This window comes from Trichosurus vulpecula, chromosome 7 (genome assembly GCF_011100635.1).
Source record: "Trichosurus vulpecula isolate mTriVul1 chromosome 7, mTriVul1.pri, whole genome shotgun sequence".
Lineage (NCBI taxonomy): Eukaryota > Metazoa > Chordata > Mammalia > Diprotodontia > Phalangeridae > Trichosurus > Trichosurus vulpecula.
The window spans coordinates 114,009,849-114,030,642 of NC_050579.1; the positions used below are offsets into that span (position 1 = coordinate 114,009,849).

The window sequence follows — 20,794 nt, forward strand, 5'->3', positions numbered from 1 at the left end:
AATTTTCCAAGTATTCTTTTCACAATAGCCCTGTTAGGTCGATGGTGCAGGTACTGATATTCCCCATGTTATGTTGATTTGGTTAAGCTGAGAGCTTAAGTGATTTGCCTGTAGCAAACTAGCAAATGTAAAAGTGAAGCCTGAGATCCAGATCTTTTGATTCCCCAGGTACGGTGATCTTTCCACCACATTGTGGTATTCAGTAATTAGGTATGAATACATAAAACTTACTGGCACAGTGAACCCTGAATATGGAGAATAAGGTAACCTCAATTAAAATCCTGACCTCGGGGAAGATAGTCAACTTTTCTGGTCCTCAGTTTCCTCCTCTGTAAAATGAAGGCATTGGCTCAGACAGCCTCTGAGCGTACTCCTGGCCCAAAGTCTATGATCCTGTGATCTGGTGCCAATAATATATACTTGAAAAAAAATGAACAAAGATCTTATCAGTGGGAGCTATTTCTTTTTGAATCTAAGAGCTCCCAACTAAGTAATCCTGGTATCCTTCTTTTGAATATATGAACACCGAGTTTGTTGTAAGGGTGTATTTAAATATGTGTATATGCCAGTATGCATAACAGTGTTTCAACATTTGCAGAGTACTTTACATATGATCATCTTATGTGATCCTCACTACAGCCCTGTGAATTAGATGCTATTATTATCATCCCTGTTTTACAGATGAAGAAACTGAGTTTAGAGAGGTTGTGACTTTATTATTATTATATGTCCTTTAAAGTTTCCATTCATCTTCAGTCCTGTTGTTTCAACCATGAAGTAAATCAGATTCTGGCCACAGCTTTTTGTATTCAAATTTATGCTTTTCTGGAATTGCAGGATGTTATTTTTAGGTGGATAGAGTTCCAGGCTTGGAGTCAAGACCTGAGTTCAAATGTGAACACAGACACTTACTAGCTATGTGACTGGGCAAATCACTTAACCCTGTTTGACTCAGTTTTCTCATCTGCAAAACGAGCTGGAGAAGGAAATGACAAACCACCCTAGTTTCTTTGCCAAGAAAACCCCAAATGGGATCACAAAGAGTCAGTCATGACTGAAATGACTCTAAAACAACATTTTTATATTTGTGACACTCTAAGGATCAAGCAGGTTATGTTGAATTATTACTATTTTTAACATCAGAGTAATTTTTAAAAATCCATCTAAGTCTTGATTGCCCTTCCCAGACATTTCAAATAGTTTTCTGGGTTATTTCAAGTTTCCATACCACAGAGATCTCATGTTACTGCTAAGTTTTATATGATCCATTTGATAAGTACGTCTTTCTCTTCTCCATATCAGCTTTTGCTGATTTCCTGTGAGGAAACCAGACCTTTAGATTCCCACCACTGTAGCCCTATTCACGCGATGGTCTGGGCTGCTGCTGGCTAAGTTTGAGTTTTTCCACATTCTGCCTACTGAGAGCATCACATGAAAAAGTGATGAATGTCCACTCTAGAAGCACATTCTTAAAAAGAGCCAGAGGCAAAATATCTGAGAGTGTTTAAAGGTTTATTCAGGAGTTTATAATTTTAGTGAATTGAAGAGGAGTAGCCCTCAGTTGATAAGGTCAGCAACTCTGGTGATTAGACACATCCTCCCCATAACAGCCATTCTTTGTCTTAATTTCTCAAATGGACAGGTCTTTCCAGCAATTGCTCACGGCACTGATTATAATCTTCAACGGATTGATTCTTTAAGTCAACTTAGCCAACATTTTAGAAATCCTGTATTCCTCCATCTGATGGTACAATCCCTACTGTGTTCATTCATAAACTTTCCTCACTTTTCTTCATTGAGGTATGCTTCAATTGAGGTATGCCAAGAGATATACTGATCAGTGTTTAACAGTGGGACTCTCCAGAAAAAAAAAAGTAGGTGAGACATACTTTTAAGTTTAATCCACATGAACACTTCCTTTGGTCGAGAAGAATGACAGAACAATAAATTAAGCCCTATTTTATAGTGATTGCCTAGTTCTGAGGTGTAAATGGTCACACTGAGAAATTAACAGTCCCCCAGCACACCTCTGAGTTCACTGCAGTTAGGAAGGTATAGAAGAAGTGAAAGCTGGTGAACTTTGGGACCTACTTTGCTTTTGTACTTGGAGAACTTGCATAGAATTTTCAAATTCTAATTTCTCTTTGGTGAAGCACAATGAAGTAGCTAGAGTTACATAGTAATAATCAGTTTCAAAATTAATTGTAATCAAGTTTTAATATTCATGCTTTTATTGAACACTTTCTCAAGTGACGTTTCTTTCACACTTCAGAGGTGAAGATTTTAAAATACAAAAGGCAATATGGGGCTGTAGGAGATACACTGGATTTAGAGTTAGAGAAGGCAGGGAGATGGCACAGTGGATGGAGCGGTGGGTTGGAGTCAGGAAGACCTGAGTTCAAACCTGACTGCAGATACTTACTAGCTGTGTGATCCTGGGCAAATCACTTAACCCTGTTTGCCTCAGTTTCCTCATCTGTAAAGTGAATTGGAGAAGGAAATGGCAAGCCACTCTAGTATCTTTGCCATGAAAACTCCAAATGGGGCTATGAAGAGTCAGACATGACTGAAAAACAACTGAAGAACAACAAGAATTGGAGGACATAGATTCACCTAGATTTACCACCCATGTGACCTTGGGCAAACACTTGGCTTTTCTGAGCCATTTTCTCATTTTTTTAAATGAGAAGGCTGGACTATAGATGACTTTTTAGGTTCCTTGCAGCTTTAAGTCTGTGATCTTCTAGGGGCAGTTTAGTTCTTTATAGAACTCTGTTTTTATATCTGGGAGCTAATCATGAGTCAAATGTCTCATTAGTTTAGACTTGTATGATATTGTTGCTTAATAAATGTCTGTTGCGGAAGTTAGTTTTTGAGGGGTAGAGGAGGGAGAAATGTGATATTGGCACTAAATCACTTTTTAGTTCTGTAATTGGATATTTTATTCGTAGAGGGTATGAGGACTATGTCCAATTGGGAAATACGTGTTTCACAAGTTATTTGTATTTTGTCAGACACAGGAACACTTTAGCCTCATCATATGCAAATATATTTCCGTTTCCCCTTATAAGATACTTTATAAGCATGGAGGAGCAAGTTGGTAGGGGAAATAGTTGAGTAGAAAACCAATTTAAATGCTGAAATAATAAATCTGTTCCTGAAAAGCATTTGATACACCGAAGATTTAATGTAAGATTAAGTTAATTACTCTAGATTGAAGTTTGTTTTTAGAATAGGGGAAAAGTCAACTAAATTAATTCTATAAATACCAACACCACCACTTGGGAAGGCTTTGATCAGGGAAATGGGCAGCAACAAAAAACCTCTTCTCTGTGACTGACTTGTGTCTAGTTTAGTAAGAGCTTTCTTGGAAGGGCAGTGTGATGTAGTGGAAAACTTATCCATTTGATATTCAGGACACCTGGTTTGAGGTCTGGCTTTGCCACTTATAATCTCTATGAGGCCACTTAACCTCCACTTCTGTGAAATGAAGATAATGTATGTACCTTACAGCATTGTTGAATGATCAAGTAAAATAATGGTTAATGGTTGTTTAAAGGGCTTTATAAACTATAAACTTCAATGTAAATGGAAGCCATTGTTTTAGAATAAGTTTGCACTGGCGTTTTTGGTTTTTATGACACCTACATTTCCCAATGTATCCCTTCCAGAAAGCTATTATCCCTTAAAACAAAGACTAAAAAAGGAAAGTTTCAGTAAAACTAACCAACGCTTTCAAAAAGTACATATTATATGAGTCTTCCACACTCCTAGTTTCCCAGTTCTACAGAGGAGTTCAGGGATCCCTTTTCACGTCTCTTTTTTTCTTTCCAAATTCAGTCATTATTTTTCACCACTCAGTTCTGATAATTTTTTTGTTGCTATTGTTCCCATTTACATTGTTGTAGTCATTGCGTATATGGTTTTTCTGATTGTGCTTGCTTCTTTTTTGTACACGTTCATAACATATATCTCAAGCTTCTCTGTATTCCAAACAGTAATATTCCATTATGTTTAAGTACCATAACTTCTTTAGTTACCTTGCAATAAATGGGCATTTACTTTGTTTCTGTTTCATTGCTGCTGGAAAAATGCTGTTATAAATATTCTATTATTTAAGGCATTAAAAAATTGCTAAACACCTTAGGAAGGCATTTCCAAGCAGTGGGATCTCTGGTTATAGGGTATGAACATTTTAATCACTTTCTTAGAATTATCGTAAGTGCTTTTCAGAATGGTTAAACCAATTCACAGTTCAACCAACAAGAATATTAGGGTACCCATCATTCTACAACCTCTCCAACAATGATTTCCCATCTTTTGTCATCTTTGGTAATTTTTTGGGTGTTCATGAAACCTCAGAGTTGTTTGATGTGCATTTTTCTTGTTATTACTGATTTGGAGCATTTTTAATAGTTGTTAATATTTTGTCATTCTTTTGGGAATTTAATATCCTTTGACCATTTATTTACATTTTAGCTTGGTTTTTAGTCTTACATAATTTACTTAGTCACTTTTATGTATGGGATGTCAGACCTTTGTCACAGATATTGGATACAAAGATTTTTTTCCTACCTCTTTCCTTTTTGTCATAGTTGCATTAATTTTGTTCATGCAAAAGCTTTTCAATTTAGTGTCATAGAAATTACTCATTTTCTTTTTCATAATCACTTCTATCCCTTATTTGGTTAAGACTTCATACCCTAACAATAGCTATGAAAGGTACCACATCCATTTCTCTTCTAAATTTTTATGATAACTGTCAGTTTTTGTTGTTGGGCAGAAGACAAACAGAACCTCTGGTTTCTATGCTGTGACTCCTCAAAGAGGCTGTTGTTGGGGGCAGCTAGGTGGCATAGTGAGTATAGCATCAGCCCTGGAGTCAGGAGGACCTGAGTTCAAATCCGACCTTAGACACTTGGCACACTTACTAGCTGTGTGACCTTGGGCAAGTCACTTCACCCCAATTGCCCTGCCTTCCCCCCTCCAAAAAAAACCCAAACAAACAAAAAAACCAAGAGGCTGTTTTTGCATGCGGCTACCATGTCCTTGAGCTCCATTAAGAGGAAGCCACAGTCTGACACAACCTGTTACTCTACAGCTTGTCTCAATAGTGACTGAAATAGCTTTGTAAACTCTCATCCATTCCTTTATGGTTTTGACCCAGGTATCTTCTGTTTAGACTTTCCCTTTTTTATTGTCTTGCTTAATTCAGTAACCTGCTTTGGATTGTCACAATTTGTATTTGCCTGCCACTTGTATATGTCCCCTTGGTCTCCTGCTTTCACACCCTCATCGCTCCTTTTCCTCTGGGGGCCTGTTCACCACAGCTCATATTAGCAATCATACACATTTCTTATTTTATTCAGTGCTTAGCACGTAAGTAGATGCTTGATAAACAGTTGAATGAATAAATGAAGTATATAATAAAGATTTTCTTTCTCTCCAAATTTTAGGTTTAGGATCCACTTGTCTTTGGTTCAAGGACAGAAGGCCCAGACAGCTGCTACAGCACCAGATCGTTGCTTGAGAATCCCAGAAACTTCTCACCGGGTTGCAAGGAAATTGAGAGTGCTGATTGTCCTGTACTTCTAGCCCAGGGGAGGTAAGAGGGAACTAAAGATAAGGAGGTAGGTGGAGTAGTGAGATGTAGGGAGATAAGGTGTGTGTGTCTGGGTGTCTGTGTGTCTGTGTAGATGCATATGCGTCTATGTATGTGTCTGTGTCTATCCTAGCAAGTGACAAGAGCACCTAAAAGAAGTCTCATAATCAATTATTTTTTTCAAATCTGGAAAAAGTAAGGGGATCATTAGAGAGGAAAAATATTTTATTTGACTTTATCCTTTTCAATATGTGGGAAAGGGAAATACCAAAGGATGTATATATAGAAAGTTCCAGACTTATAAATATCTGAATTATAAATGAACTGCACATTATGAACTGCTGCTGTCCCGTCTATTCCACCACTTCCTCCTACCACATCCGTATCTTTTGCAAGTTCAGGATTGTCTGCACATGAATAAATATGGGGTTTTTATATAAGATATATACAGAAGTGTATACATAGACACACACTCACATATTTATCAGTCTGCCTTTCTGTCTCGTAGGCAGCTAAGGGGGATAGTGGATAGAGCTCAGGTCCTGGAATCAGGAAGACCTGAGTTCAGGTCCAGCTTCAGACACTTATTATCTGCGTGACTTTAGGCAAGTCGCTTAACATCTGCTTACCACAGTCTCTTCAACTATAAAATGGGGGTTATAATAGCATCTACCTCCCAAGGTTGTTGTGAGGATAAAAATAAGGTGATATTTGTAAAGCATTTAAAACAGTGCCTGGCACATAGTAAGCGCTCTATAAATGTTCACTGTTATATCATGACCACTATTTCTGTTCTCTGTGTACTTCTACACACCTGCCTTTCTGGGTGCCAAGCCTCAAGACTTGGGGATTGAGCACCTTTATTTTTATTATTCCTATGTATACGCACATCATTTTGTTGTGACTATTGTTTTTCGGACATGTCCACTTTCTCATTACCCCATTTGGGGTTTCCTTGGCAAAGTTACTAGGATGGTTTGCCATTTCCTTCTCCAGTTCTTTTTACAGATGAGGGGACTGAGGCAAGCAGGATTAAGTGACTCGCCCAGGGTCATGTAGCTAGTAAATGTTTGAAGCCAGACTTGAACTCAGGAAGGTGAATTTTCCTGACTCCAGGCACTCTGTCCGCTGGGCTACTGGCTGCCCATATCACTGATGGTCATATTCAAAGATGGCACCATGGCCTTTTTTGATCAAGGCATTACACTAACAATTTTTGTTTAAATTAGTGCAAACACACCATCATTATTGGTGGTGGGCAAGCATATACCTTGAATTGAGCAGGGATAATGACTAAATACTCCATTAGCCAGAGGAGTTCTGTCTGCAAAATTAAGGCTAATGAAGATTCCTGTAAGCTTCACAATTCTGTGATTCCTTCCTATTATGGGTAAAAGGCAGAATGCGGGGCAGCTAGATGGTGAAACGAGTAGAGAACCAGCCCTGGAGTCAGAAGGACCTGAGTTCAAATCCAGCCTCAGACACTTGAAACACTTACTAGTTGTGTGACCTTGGGCAAGTCACTTAACCCCAATTGTCCTACCTTCCACCCTGCAAAAAAAAAAAAGGAAGAATGCTCTACATGCAATTACAAAAATACTGTGTTTTGCACTTAGTGGGCACTTAGTAAATATATATTGTTGTTTTGGTAAAGCTAGCTACTTTGTGGCGGGGGGGGGTGGAATTTGATACTGCACTAAATCACCATGTTTGTAATTTAATGTTTTATTCTTAAAGAGTGAGGACTGCAGCCAAAGCCTTATCAGAAAATACATACTTCACAGACCACCTCATATCTGAACTAAATACAGGTTTACTACTTGTGCTTGTCTCATCTTACCTACCTCACTTCCTTTCTGGATGGAAATGAAAATTGGGAACCAACAGAGTAAGTAAATACTGGAAAATTGGAGAAATGTACTAATATTATTAGCATGTCATTCTTTAAAAGTTATGGGATAGCTGCCAAGAAGTGGCTCTGTAGGATGGTTGTCATTACATAGACACTGATGTCACTGAAATCATTATTCTAGTTCTTTATTTAGTAAGTCTTTCCTGGTGATGGGGATTGATTTTTTTTTAAATAATTTTATTGATTTTTTTGTGTGTTCATCCCTTTTCCGTTCCAAAGAGTCATCTTATGTAATAAATTTTTTAAAAGAAAAAGAGGAAGAAGAGAAAAAATCAGCAAACCATCAATAAATTGATTTTTAAAAATCTGAAAATATATGCTACGACTGAGGATCTCACACCCATTCAAAGGAGTCAAGGGAAGTTTCTTCACATAGTTCTTCTTTAGGGCCATGCTTTTTCTTTGTAATTTTGAAATCTTCATTTTTGGTTATGTTGTCTTTGTTACTGTTTCCCTGTACATTGTGGTAGTCACTGTGTAAATTACTTTTTGGCTTTGCTTACTTCACTTTGAATCAGTTCATGTAAGTCTCACTATACTTCATAGATATGTTCACTCTATCTGTTTTTTTCTTACAGCACACTAATATTCCATTACTTTGGTGTGTTATGATTTGTTTATCCACTTTCCAGTTAATGGACATAAGCTTTTTTTTTTTAAATAAATTTAACTCTACTGATTTTCCCTCATTCAAGAAATAACTTCTGATCTGTACTAATTGTTTTATTACTAGCTTTAAATCACCATTGTGTCAGGTGCTTTCCAGAAATCAACAAACTTAATCCTTAATGCTTAGAGTTTCTTTTATGTTCTTCTTTTGGACTTATGATTTCATGGGAATAAGGATTTTCTAGTGAAAAAACTCACTCGACCAATGCAGATCAGCCACTTTTTCTGCAGCTTAAGAGTCTTAGGAAGTTTCTTGGATCACTGAAAGATGGAAGTGACTTCCTTAGGGTTCCCAGTCTGTATGTGTGAGAGGCATATGGACCCCAGTCTTTCCACCACCAAGACCAGCTCTGTATCCTCCACCTATGTGGCCTCTCACTAATAGTTCCTTAGGAAAGAATGTAGATGATGCAAGAGCATGTGACAAAACAAAAATAAAGCATGCCATAGTAATATTTTGGATTTATTTTTTCTAAGACCCATATGAAATGTGTTATTTTTCTGCTCTCCACCTTCTCCTTCACTCTGACTCCTCTTCTCCCCATTCTCCCTCCCGCCCTCATCATCTGTAGTTTTTGGTTTTTCACCACATAAACAACCAGAAAAACATCAAACATTTTCAAATTTTAAGTGTATTGTAAGTACACTTACAAAAAAGCAATTAATTAACTGTTGAACACTATTCATAATCACAAAGTTCACCTAAATGTCGATCTGTTGTACAGATTTGCTATTTCGTACTATGGTGAAGCAATGGATCGTGACTCTCAGCTTGTTGTTTTCCTCTCTGAGTAGTCATAAATTACATTTTATCATACTTTATTGCTTTAGTTTTGCTTTTTAGTCATCTGAATTACTTGGTTTTTTTTTTTTCACTAAGAAAGCAAAACTGTTGAACCCCTGAGTTGACAAACTATTTACAAGACTAACAGCAAAAACAATCTAAGGCAATAGGCTTGGCTAGTCAACACCTTATTTTGGGTTGACAGATGTAATGGAATAGTATAATGATAGTTTGCTTTCCTTTTCAAGCCACCAAGACAAAACCACAAAGTCGGAAAAGCTTATAAACTCATCATCAGTGTGCTTCTATTCCTTTCCCTAACAGTTCCTTTTTAGCTGCTCTCTTCCTCTTTCCATCAATGAAAATCATAACCCGCTAGATGATCTTAAAACTTAGAATCAGTTTTCACAGAATTACAGAATTTTAAAGTTGGAAAGGATCTCAGCAGCAATCTAATGCAATCCAAAGCTGAAAAGGCATCCTTACAGCAGTGTACCAATAAGTTGTCATGTCATGTCAGCATACCTGGTAGGATGAAGGATGTTGGAGAAATCGCTACTTTCTCATGCAGCCTATTCTGCTTTTGGATAACTAATTGTTAGGAGTATTTTCCTTATATCAAGCAAAAGTCTGACCTTGCCACTACCTATTGCTTCCAGTTCCTTCCTCTAAAAAGACTCATCCTTCTTTCACATGACAGCCCTTCAAACACTTGAAGACCTCTTTATGTCCTACCTGAATATTCTCCAGGCTAAACATCCCCAGTTCTAGTCTTCTTATGGCATGGATTCAACACAACTATCATGGTTGCCCTGCTCTGCATGCTCTGTAGCTTATCAGTGTCTTTCCTTCATTTGATACTATAGCTGAAAAACATAATCATATCACCTGGTGGCCAGCCTACTGGTGATGGATGAGCCTTTCAGAACTTAGCTAGTTGAGTCCTCGAATGACAGATAGACAATGGAGAGTCTCATACTTGAAACCTTTCTAGTTTGATGGAATCTTTAAGAGCTTTCTCGTCATTCACTGGGCGTCACGGGAACCAAAGCAAGCCAAACGGGGAGCCAGAGTAGGACTTAAATAAAGGTTCCTTCCACAGAAGAATCTTTTCTTATCATTTGTCTGAAAAGTTTTCTTGTGGGGAGAAACTGGCTGCTGAAACCCATAAAAATGATAAAGGGAAGCCTCTCTCTTTGGTTGGAAGAAAATCTCCCATGTCTCTATTTGCTGTCATCCTCCCAGTCACCCAAGCTTGAGATCCTTCATTTGCTTCTAAGTTTCTTGAGGGCAGGGACTATCTTTTGCTTCTTTTTGTATCCCTACTGCTTAGTACTGTGCCTGGCACATGGTAGGCACTTAATAAATGTATATTGATTGATACTTTGAAACATTTCTTGAATCTTTTATTGCCCCTATCCATCAGTCCTATAGCCTTTTATTACCCATATCAGTCTTACATCCCTTGAGTTGCTGAATCCTGTTGATTTTACCTCCACAGTAACTCTTGTATCCATCTCATCCTTAACATTCACACTTCCACCAATGCAGTTCAGAGACTCATTACTTTTGCCTGGACAGTTGTAATAACCTGCTAAAAAGATCCTGTCTCCTGTCTCTCTACTCTCCAGCCTCTCATCCAAAATAATCTTCCTATTGCACGGGTCTGACTGTGTTGTTCCCTTGCTCAGAAACCATGAATTGCTTCCTATTGCCTATAGAATTAAATATAAACTCCCCTGCCAAATGTTAAAAATCCTTCACAATGGCTGTAACATAATTTTTGAATCGTATTTCATTTTACACAAATCCATCCAAGATGTTGCCCAGTCTCATCCTGCCTTTCCTTGGATTTATGTATGGTCTCTCCATAACTCTACCTATTAAAATTATTCTTTTCTCCAAGGTTCAACATATATATAGTCTGGCTGAAAGGGAAACCTTTGTTCCTAGATAGTACTTTATCCATGTCTCTCCTTTGTATCCTAGTCTATCTTAGATTTACTTTTGGCCGTCTTTAATCTTCCTAAAGTGCCCCTCAGATGGCTAGCTTTTTATAGGAGGCCTCTATTTTATTTTTCATAGCACAGTGACTTCTATGTTCTTAAATGAAGTGAATGAAATCAGGAAAAATATTCTTACCAAGATTATCTTAGGAGCACATTTCAAAGGATTCTTTCCTAATTATTTGCTACAAATATTGTGGGCAAAAGAATGATAGATAACACTATGACCTTTAAGAACCTTTAAAAACTCCCAGCAAGGAAAAAAAATCAAAGGTCAGATGATAACTAATAAGCCATGTGTCTGTTGTAACTAGCTTCTAAGCATTCATTCAGGCAACAAGAGTTTATTAAGCATTTGCTATGTATCAGGCATGGTGATGGGCCATTGGGATACAAAGACAAAAGTGAAGCAGTTCCTGCCCTCAAGGAGTTTACAGTCTGAGGAGACAATGTATACATGTATAATTATATACAAAATAAACAACAAGTTAATTTGTGGCGGAAGGAAGGCACTAGTAGTTGTGGGGACCAAGAAGGGGTTTGTGCAGGAGGTGGCTCATGAACTGGAGTCCTGAAGGAGGCTAGAATCTAAGAAAGTGGCTCATTCAGGTCATGTGGAGATAGGAGAAAAAGGATGTTTTATGTGAGAAGTAAGGACAGTTTGGGTGGCGCCTAGAGTGAATGAAGGAGAGAGGCATGTGTTAAAAGGCTAGAAGGGTGCATTGGGGCTATGTTATGAAGAGCCTTAAGTGCCAATAAAGAAGAGTTTATATTGGATCTTAGATAATAATAGGCTTTATAAAATAAAGGCTTATGTTTTAAATAAGGTTTATAAAAGACTTATAAATATTATATCATCTTAACCTCACAACAACTCTGGAAGGTACCCTCTATTATTATCCCCATTTTGCAGATGAAGCATTTAGAGATTAAGTGAGTTGCCAAGGTGACACAGCTAGTAAATGTCTGAAGTCATATTTGAACTCAGGTCTCTTGACCCCTGGAGGTAATAGGGAGCTACTGAAGTTTATTGAGTAGTGAGGGGGAATGATATATTTAGATATATACTTTAGGAACATCACTCTTAAAATAATTGCTCAAGAGACCAAAGTGAAGATCAGAGTGCTCTGATAGGTAACTAAAAGTAGAAATGTGTCCTCTTGGTAGTGATCTCCCACTGTGTGTCACTAGTAATGGAAAAAGAAATTATAATTAACTCAGTCCCATTAAACCACTTGACCACCAGTAGGTGATTTGCATTCTAAGAGGTCTGAAAAAGATTGAGAACTGAAATTCTTCTCTGATCTCCTTCTCCCTACCCACCTACCATAGTTACACCACTAGTGTAGCTATAGGAAAAACATGGCCTGGTCATTGTCTCCTCCCTTTCTCAGAACTGACCCAGATCCCAGGATCTTATCTTTAAAAATAAAAGTCAGTCCCAGGTACTTGTTTTGTTCTTGCCCTAATCTCCTTATCTCTATTCGCCTCCCTCTTGTCCCCCAAAGGAATCTGGTGTGAACAAAATAAGGCAGATGACAATCGCCTTGTGTGGTCTACTGGCAGACCTCCATCACTTGCCCATTATTTTTAGTAACAGGGTTTGAAAACTACGTGTTGATATTTTAGGGAAAACATGCTATCTGTCCAGAGTGACAAGTGTTAAAAATATTGCTTTGGTAGAGACAAGGATGTCTGGTGTGTCATTTCACAGAACAGACCCACAACACCAGAATTATTCATCTACCAGCATTCTATCGTGACCTTCAATAACTTTCCGGGTGGAAATACATGCATGGTAGGAACACATGCAATTCAATTGATTACGATTGATGGTGAATTTCATGGCTAGAAGTAGTGCTGATACTAGGCTTGTCTTTAGACTATAAAGGAAACATGTTCTTTTGTTTGAAAAGTTCAGGCAAGTTGGAGGGTATTAAGGAGGAGGCTGTATTAAGGACAAAGGAACTCTCTTCCCCACTCCACTCCAAAGGTTTTAAACCAAAACCATGGAAATTATCATTAATAAACATAGAGCAGGATGCCATCAAATACATGATACTATGGAAAATATGCTATATTGGCAGTACAATCTTTAAATAGAGCTTAGATAAGACACAGTTCCCACCTGAGACATGATGGGCCACCAGTCCCCATGATTCTTATTCTTTTCCCCCTCCCACCAGGATTTAGCTCACTGATATCCCCTACTGGTTGCTAACTGACAGTACTTTTCCTGTTTGGCTTTCTTGGGCTTTCTACCACTTGCTCTTCCTGGCTTCTTGAAAACAACCCAGCACCTTTTTTGGGGGAATTTTTTTAGGGTTTTAATGCTATTTCTGGTGACACAGCTTTTTTTTTTTTTTTGGCTACATCAACTTTTGAAGACGACCTCTTAAATTATAGGTGGGTTGTGATTTGTGTCAGCAGAAATTACAGATTCTGGAAGTATTGGAATATTGCTAGGCAGTGCAGGGAGCATGGCAGGGAGGAGGGGTAATGTCACTGGAACAAATCAAAGGGGAAAGTTACAAAATTTACATATGATATTTTCAGTCAATCTATGCCTTCCACTTTTAGGGAATTAGACTTTGTCCTTTCTTAGTTTCTCCTCCCTTTGTCTGATTCTCTACTCTGCAGCTAGACTTTGTCCTCAGAATCAGGTTGGCCAATGGTCAACGAATGGGCTAAGTGTTATTATTTCTCTCCATCTGTATCCAGTGGACTTTATTTTTCCAAGCTGGAGGGTATCCACTCCCCTTACCCATATCTCTGGGTGTAGATAGGAGTGATTGTGTTTTCTGGCAGTTCAATAGTTCTCTAAGCTCCATTGATTTGATTGGTAGCTCTTAACCTGTTTTCTCATGTATAAATGAGGATAATACTGAAAGTACCAACCTCACAGGATTGTTGTGAGTATCAGATGAGAGAATGCTTATCAACTACTTTGTAAACCTTAAAGTGCTCTCTAAAGGTCAGCTATTGTTATTTATATCGTTATCATCTCTAGTTACAACAGTCTGATTAGATTGAGCCTACTCATCTCATGTAAGCAGTTTGGGGAGTACGGACTCAGTGGGAGAAATGGAAAAATTAAGAGATGAGATTTGTGGAATAGAGGAAAAAAACCAGAAAACCAATCTCTAACTTCTGAGGAAGTACATAAGTCACAAAATTACATGACTGCCCCTTTTGGTCTGTTGGGTGCTACTGTGTCCTATGCAGGATAAGAGGAAGATATAAGAGAGAAACCCTCTAGGGAAGCATCATATTATCTTATTACCAATATCAAATGATTATTCTTAATTGTCTCCTCATTTGTCCAGCTTCCTTTTCAACCTTGACCAGGCTCATGGAAATGTCTTGGGTCAAGATATGCAGACCAGCAATATCAGTTGCCGTAATATTTTTTTTTCCTCCAGAAACATGATGATATAGATGGGAATGTGTGTTTTGGAGGTGGGTTGCACAATAAAATTGCATCGTATGACTATTGTGTGTAGAATATACAATGCTCAATTTGCATTATCACACATTATAATCAACATATACTTTGTTACCTTTATTATGACTTTTAGGATATGATATGTGACTGGGACTTTCTTTGCTACTATAATACATTCCTATAATTTTAAAAGTATAAGAACATTTGCACCGAATTCATGTTATGCATGCTAATGCTTTGGCATAAATCATGTTTAGTCATTTTTCAGTCATGTCGAACCCTTTGTGACCCTATGTGGGGTTTTCTTGGTAGAGATGCTGGAATGGTTTGCCATTTCCTTCTCCAGCTCATTTTACAGATGAGGAAACTGAGGCACACATGGTTAAGGGACATGCCCAGCTAGTAAGTGTCTGAGGCTGGATTTGAGGGGCTATTGTTCCTGAGCAACAAACAACTGGAGAAAAGCAGGTGATCCCGTGATCGTTACCATCATGCCATGGAGAAGGAAAGGAATTATGATGTCCTAGCAATGTTTCTTAAAGGCCAGCATGCAGGGGAAAGCTGAGAGCCACGAAGAAGCAACAGGAGACAGAAGAGCTAAGAAAGAAGAAAGCAGTGAGAAGTAAACATTCTGACAGCAGACAATAGCGACGTTCATGAAGGGAGAAAAGACAGAGCAGTTTTGCAATCGGTGGTGACAGAGGTTATGAAGGGGGCCAGGAAATGTACAAATACTGTAACCCATGAAGATATATTAACTCTACGATGTAGCTGGGTTTAGAGGAGGAGAGAAGGCATTGATTGCTATGCTTCCCAAAAGAATCCTTGAAGGTATTAAGTATGTCACACTGAAGATAGACCAGCCAGGTAACAAGAGCCATTTACATTTGTATAGCACTTTACCCAATGAAACCACCATTGCTTAGCAGTTCAATTTCCTTGTAGCATACCCGTGAAATAGATAGTGTAACTATCCTGTCCATTTTGCCAGTGAGGAAATTATTATCAATAATAAAAACTTACATTTATGTAGCATTTAAGGCTTGCAAAGTGATTTAAATGCATTGTTTAATTGTGAGGTCGGTGTTATTATTATCTCAAGTTTACGTATGGGGAAACTGTGACTGGGAGACATTGTGATCTGCCCATGGCTGTGTACCCAGTGAATATCAGAGCTAAGAACAAAATGGAGCTCTGTTGATTACTAGACTAATCAATGCTCATTCCTCTATACCAGGTCATCCTTAACTTGAGGTGCATGAAACTTTTTTTTTAAAAAAATATTTTGATAACTGTATTTCAATGTATTTGATTTCCTTTGCTATTCTATGTTATGTTATTCTTACGCATTTAAAAACATTCTTCTGAGAAAGGTTCCATAAACTTTCACCAGTTTGCCAAAAGTGTCCATGACACAGAAAAGATTAAGAAGCCTCTACCACCCTGTTTGTGCTCCAGGGTTTCACAGTCAGGATGGTGAGAGGTGTGGGGTAGGAGAGCATCTGTGGTCTAAAATACTTTATCTTCAGCCTTGACTGAGGCGCATCACAGTGAGTGATGCAAATGATGATCTCAAGCCATCAAGAAGAGGTTCAGCGTATGATGAAATGTAAAAGTTTTGGCATTTAGAAGGGTTAACATCTGGCTGTTCAATGCCCAGAACAGCCAATTGCCCAAGGATTCTCTATAGCTAAGCTTGCTGCCTAGCAGCCCCAACTCGTTCAGACATTTACATTGCTCCTCCTCGAATAAAGACTGTTTTTCTCTCTGATTCAAGCTGAGAGGTTTTTTTTTCCAGCTCACCACCTTACCTTTTGAAATACTCTAGTAATAATTCCCTTTACCCATACTAACTTCCAGGTGCGAGATGATGAGGGCCTGCAGGAGAGCGGTGACAGTGCCAGAGAAGAGAAGGGGGCATATTTGGGAGATGCTGCACAGGTGAAACTCACAGGCCATAGCAACAGATTGGATATGAGGGGAAAGAGATAGTGAGGGGTTGAGGATGACTCCTAAGTAAAGAAGCTGAGGGTCTAGGAGGTGGTGATGCCTTCTATAGTAGTAGGGAAGGTAGTGGGGGAGGAAGGTTTGGGGTGAGAGATAATGAGTTTGGTTATGGACATGTTGAAGTTAGGATGTCTACTGGACATCCAGTTTGAGATATCTAAAAGGCAGTTAAAGATGTATGAATGAAAAGCATGGTTTGGTGTTGTGAGGGAAAGGGAGAGGATAGAAAGACAGTAGATTGTGCTCAGATAAAGGAATTTCAGAGTTGACAAACATGAAGGTGATGTCTTTGCAGGAGATGGTAAGATCATGACCATCTTTGTGTATGGCTGAGGTTGAGTAAGGAGCAAGTCATGTGAAATAAGTAAATTGAGGAATTGTAAAGGCAGGGTGTTTTAGAGAGTATCAATTCATATGTTGAAAGCCCCTAGTATGAAGACAGGAGTTGAGGAAGAAGGAAAGACTGTGAGCCAGGCACGAAACTAAACCTGGGCTTCAAGAAGATTAATCTGGTGGTTGTGTGCCCAATGGACTGGAATAGGGAGAGACTGCCAGTCGTGAATAGAGAGGAAGGAAAATTTGGGTTCATATTCCACTACTGACTTTTCCTATTTTAGTGACCATAGGTGTCACCTAACATCTCTAAGCCTCAGTTTTCTCATCTGTAAAATAAGGTAATAATACCGATAGAACCTAGTCCAGAGATTCATTATGAGGCTCAAATGGGATCCCATGTATTTTGCAAACTCTAACACTCCTTTATAAATTCCAGTGATACAATTGTAAATTGACATTAGGAGGACAGTACCTACAAGCCTATAATCAGCCTTAGCTAGTATCTAAGCTTTTTGTTACTATTCTAATAATAATTCATCTTTACACCAATTCATTGCAACCCAATACGTAAAGAATAGTTATACTCAGCTAAAATATTGCTCTCACAGAGTCTTAACTGCACAGTAATCATGTAACCAAATAAGTTGGGGTGAATACAAATGTACTCTTACCCCAATGTCTCCTGGAAGTTTAAACAGGTGTGCTAAACAGTTTATATAGCAATCACGATATGAGGAGAGGGACATCCCAGTTTTTGAATAAGCAGGGCTGATTTTGTTTATGAATGAGCAAAATACACATGCATACTGGATGGTGGTAGTGGTGTTTTTCTCTGTTTTCTCTCTTTAATCCAGTCAGCTGAGCTGAAAGCAAAGTTCTCTGTATACAGGGTTATATTTATAGGAAAAGCTGTAGTTATCAAAAAGGAACTTGAGCTCTTTACCCTGGTGAGTATGCTTGTGACTTCTTTGGTGTGAGAGTCAGACCATGGCATGACCCTTCAATGGAAATAGGAACGTATTTTACTGTCCTTAGACATTTTGCTTTTCTCTCTAGGTATTTGATCATAAGCTGATGGAGAAAAAAATTATTTTTGAAGTAGCTAATGTGAAGGAACTGTTTCTTTTCTCTCTACAGATAAAATCTGATATTTGGAAATGCTCCAGCTGTAGTGATGAGTTTAGCAATTTCGTACCATGGGAATCTCACCTGTGCCTCAGTAAACACAGACTATCAGCCAACAGCTAGAGATTGCCTAAGAAGCTGGGACTTGGAAGACTAAAAAAGCAAAGCAAAAGAAACATAGAGGTACAAACCTAGGCAAAGATTATTTGCCTAGAACTTTGGTGCCATCTTTTTTGGCCTCAAGCTTGTGTAGCTTCTGCAGTTTAGCTAGTGTATACAGTACTGTTCTTCACTTGTGCCTAAATGGGACAACAACCCAGCAGCCAGACTGAAGACGAAGGGGTGAGAAGCAAAGTCCATGGCAACTTATCCTTGCCAGTTATGTGGGAAGATACTCCTTACCCTGGAAAAATTCACTATCCACACTTACTCCCACACAGGGGAACGTCCTTACAAGTGCTTGCAGCAAGGCTGTGCAAAAGGGTTCATTTCCAAATATAAGCTCATCAGGTAAGACATCACGGGGGGGTGAGGAGGGGCAGCAATGCTGAACTAATCTTAAGTGAATGATATTGATGTAGGAGCTTTTTTTTTTTTGCACTTAATAGAATTTTTTTCCAATTAAGTGTAAAGATAGTTTTCAGTATTGATTTTTGTAAGATTTTGAGTTCCAAATTTTTCTCCTTCCTTCCCCCCTCCCCAAGATGGCAAGTAATCTGATATAGGTTATACATATGCAATCATGTTAAACCTATTTCCACAGTAAAGAAGAATCAGAACAAAAGGCAAAAACTGTGAGAAAGAAAAAACAAAAAAAGGTGAAAATAGTATGCTTCAATCTGCATTCAGATTCCATAGTTCTTTCTCTGGGTGTGGTTAGCATTTTCTATCATGAGTCTTTGGGAATTGTCTTGAATCATTGTATTGCTGAGAGTCTATCATAGTTGATCATTGCATAATGTTACTGTGTGCCAATGTTCCCTTGGTTCTGCTCACTTCACTCAGTATCGGTTCATGTAAGTCTTTCCAAGTTTTTCTGAAGTCTACCTGCTCATCATTTCTTATAGCACAGTAGTATTCCATTATATTCATATACCACAACTTGTTCAGCCATTTCCCAGTTAATGGGCATCTCCTCAATTTCTAATGCTTTGCTACCACAAAAAGAGCTATTATAAATATTTTTGCATATGTGGGTCCTTTACCCTTTTTTATGATCATTTTGGGATACAGACCCTAGTATTAGTATTGCTGGAACAAAGGGTATGCACAGTTTTACAGCCTCTTGGGCATATTTCCAAATTGCTCTCCAGAATGGTTGGATCAGTTCACAACTCCACCAACGATGCATGAGTGTTCCAATTTTCCCATATCTTCTCCAACATTTATCATTTTCCTTTTCTTTCATATTAGCCAATCTGATAGGTGTGAGGTGGTGCCTCTGAGTTGTTTTAATTTGTATTTCTCTAATCAATAGTGATTTAGAACATTTTTTCATATGACTATAGATAGCTTTAATTTCTTCCTCTAAAAACTGCCTGTTCATACCCTTTGACCATTTCTCAATTGGGGAATGACTCAGTTCTCTGTATATTTTAGAAATGAAGCCTGTATCAGAAACACTGGCTATAAAAATTGTTTCCAAGCTTTCTGCTTTCCTTCTAATCTTGGTTGCATTGTTTTTGTTTGTGCAAAAACCTTTAGACTCAATGTAATCAAAATTATCATAGGATCTTTCTTTTGAGGACCCAGTACATCCAGTGGAGGTGTTTTAGTCAAGATGGAGAGCCTCTAGGAGTACTGTTGGCAACAGCATCTCTGATGTAGTGGCGCACATGCATGGGAAAGTACTAACTTTTTGAAAAAGACAGTCCCAAAAGGCAGTGAGGATGTGCTTTCATCTTCCTTTCCTGCCATGTTAGAAGATAAGCTTGCTGCATTTTATATGCAGTGCTTGCTTTGGTGTGTTCTTCAGTTTGTAGCAACACCACTGATGATTGATTGTGTCCTGTATATCATATGTATGTGATGCTATGTTACCTTAGAAGATAAACTATATGAAGGAAATTACTCTTCATAATAAATTTTTAAACTTATTTCATTGCTGCTTTTTTATTTTTTAGCTGTTCTCACTTTTTAATATCTTTCTCCTGCCCAACAGAACCCTTCTTTATAACAAAGGAAAACAGTAAAGCAAAATAATGTGATACAGTGTCCACATCTGACAGTGTATGCCACATTCCACACATGGAGTTCACCACTTCTTTACATGGGGAAGTATGCTATATCATTGATTTTGGAACCAAGATTGGCCATTGCACTCATGCTGAATTCTGATGTCTTTTTAAAAAAATTATTATTTATTTTTAACATTCTTTTTTTTTTTTTAAAAGCATTTTGAGTTCCAAATTCTCTTTCTTCTTCCACTCCTTCCTTCACCCATTGAGAAGTCAAGTAATACATCAATTATACATCCAAAACCGTGCAGGACATTGAATTCTGATGTCTTTTAATGTTGATTAATGTAGTTATTGTTTCTGTTATTCTGTTGGTTTTACATTCTTTCCTCAGCATCGGTTAACATGTCTTTTCATGGTTCTCAAATTCCTCATATTTGTTATTTCTTACGATGCGATAATATCCTATTATGTTCATAGACTATATTTTCTTCAGCCATTACCCAGCTGTTGAGCCCTACTTCACTTCCAGTTTTTTCTCCTACAGAAAGTACTGCTATTTCTTTATCAATCCAGTTCAGTTCGGCTAGATGCTTGGGTACAGAGGCAAAGATGAAACAGTCCCTTCTCTCAAGGAGCTTATATTCTATTCAAGGAGAAAACATGTACATAAAAAGTTAATAAAATCAATACAAAGTAATATCTAAGGGGCACACATCTAATATAAACCA

At 38.1% G+C, this 20,794-nt stretch overlaps 1 protein-coding gene across 3 annotated transcripts in view; it reads left to right on the forward strand.

Annotated features, from left to right (window-relative positions):
• PLAGL1 (PLAG1 like zinc finger 1) overlaps nucleotides 1-20,794 on the forward strand; it is a 141,521-nt gene that overhangs the window by 104,488 nt on the left and 16,239 nt on the right. For 2 of the 3 annotated variants that reach the window (XM_036768669.1, XM_036768670.1), the window contains exons 3-5: nucleotides 5,457-5,605; nucleotides 7,340-7,490; nucleotides 17,899-18,396. In XM_036768669.1, coding sequence (XP_036624564.1) covers nucleotides 18,245-18,396 — 152 coding nt within the window. In that variant the 5' untranslated portion in view covers nucleotides 5,457-5,605; nucleotides 7,340-7,490; nucleotides 17,899-18,244. The remainder of the gene's footprint in view (nucleotides 1-5,456; nucleotides 5,606-7,339; nucleotides 7,491-17,898; nucleotides 18,397-20,794) is intronic. The other variant, XM_036768671.1, reaches the window with a different exon arrangement.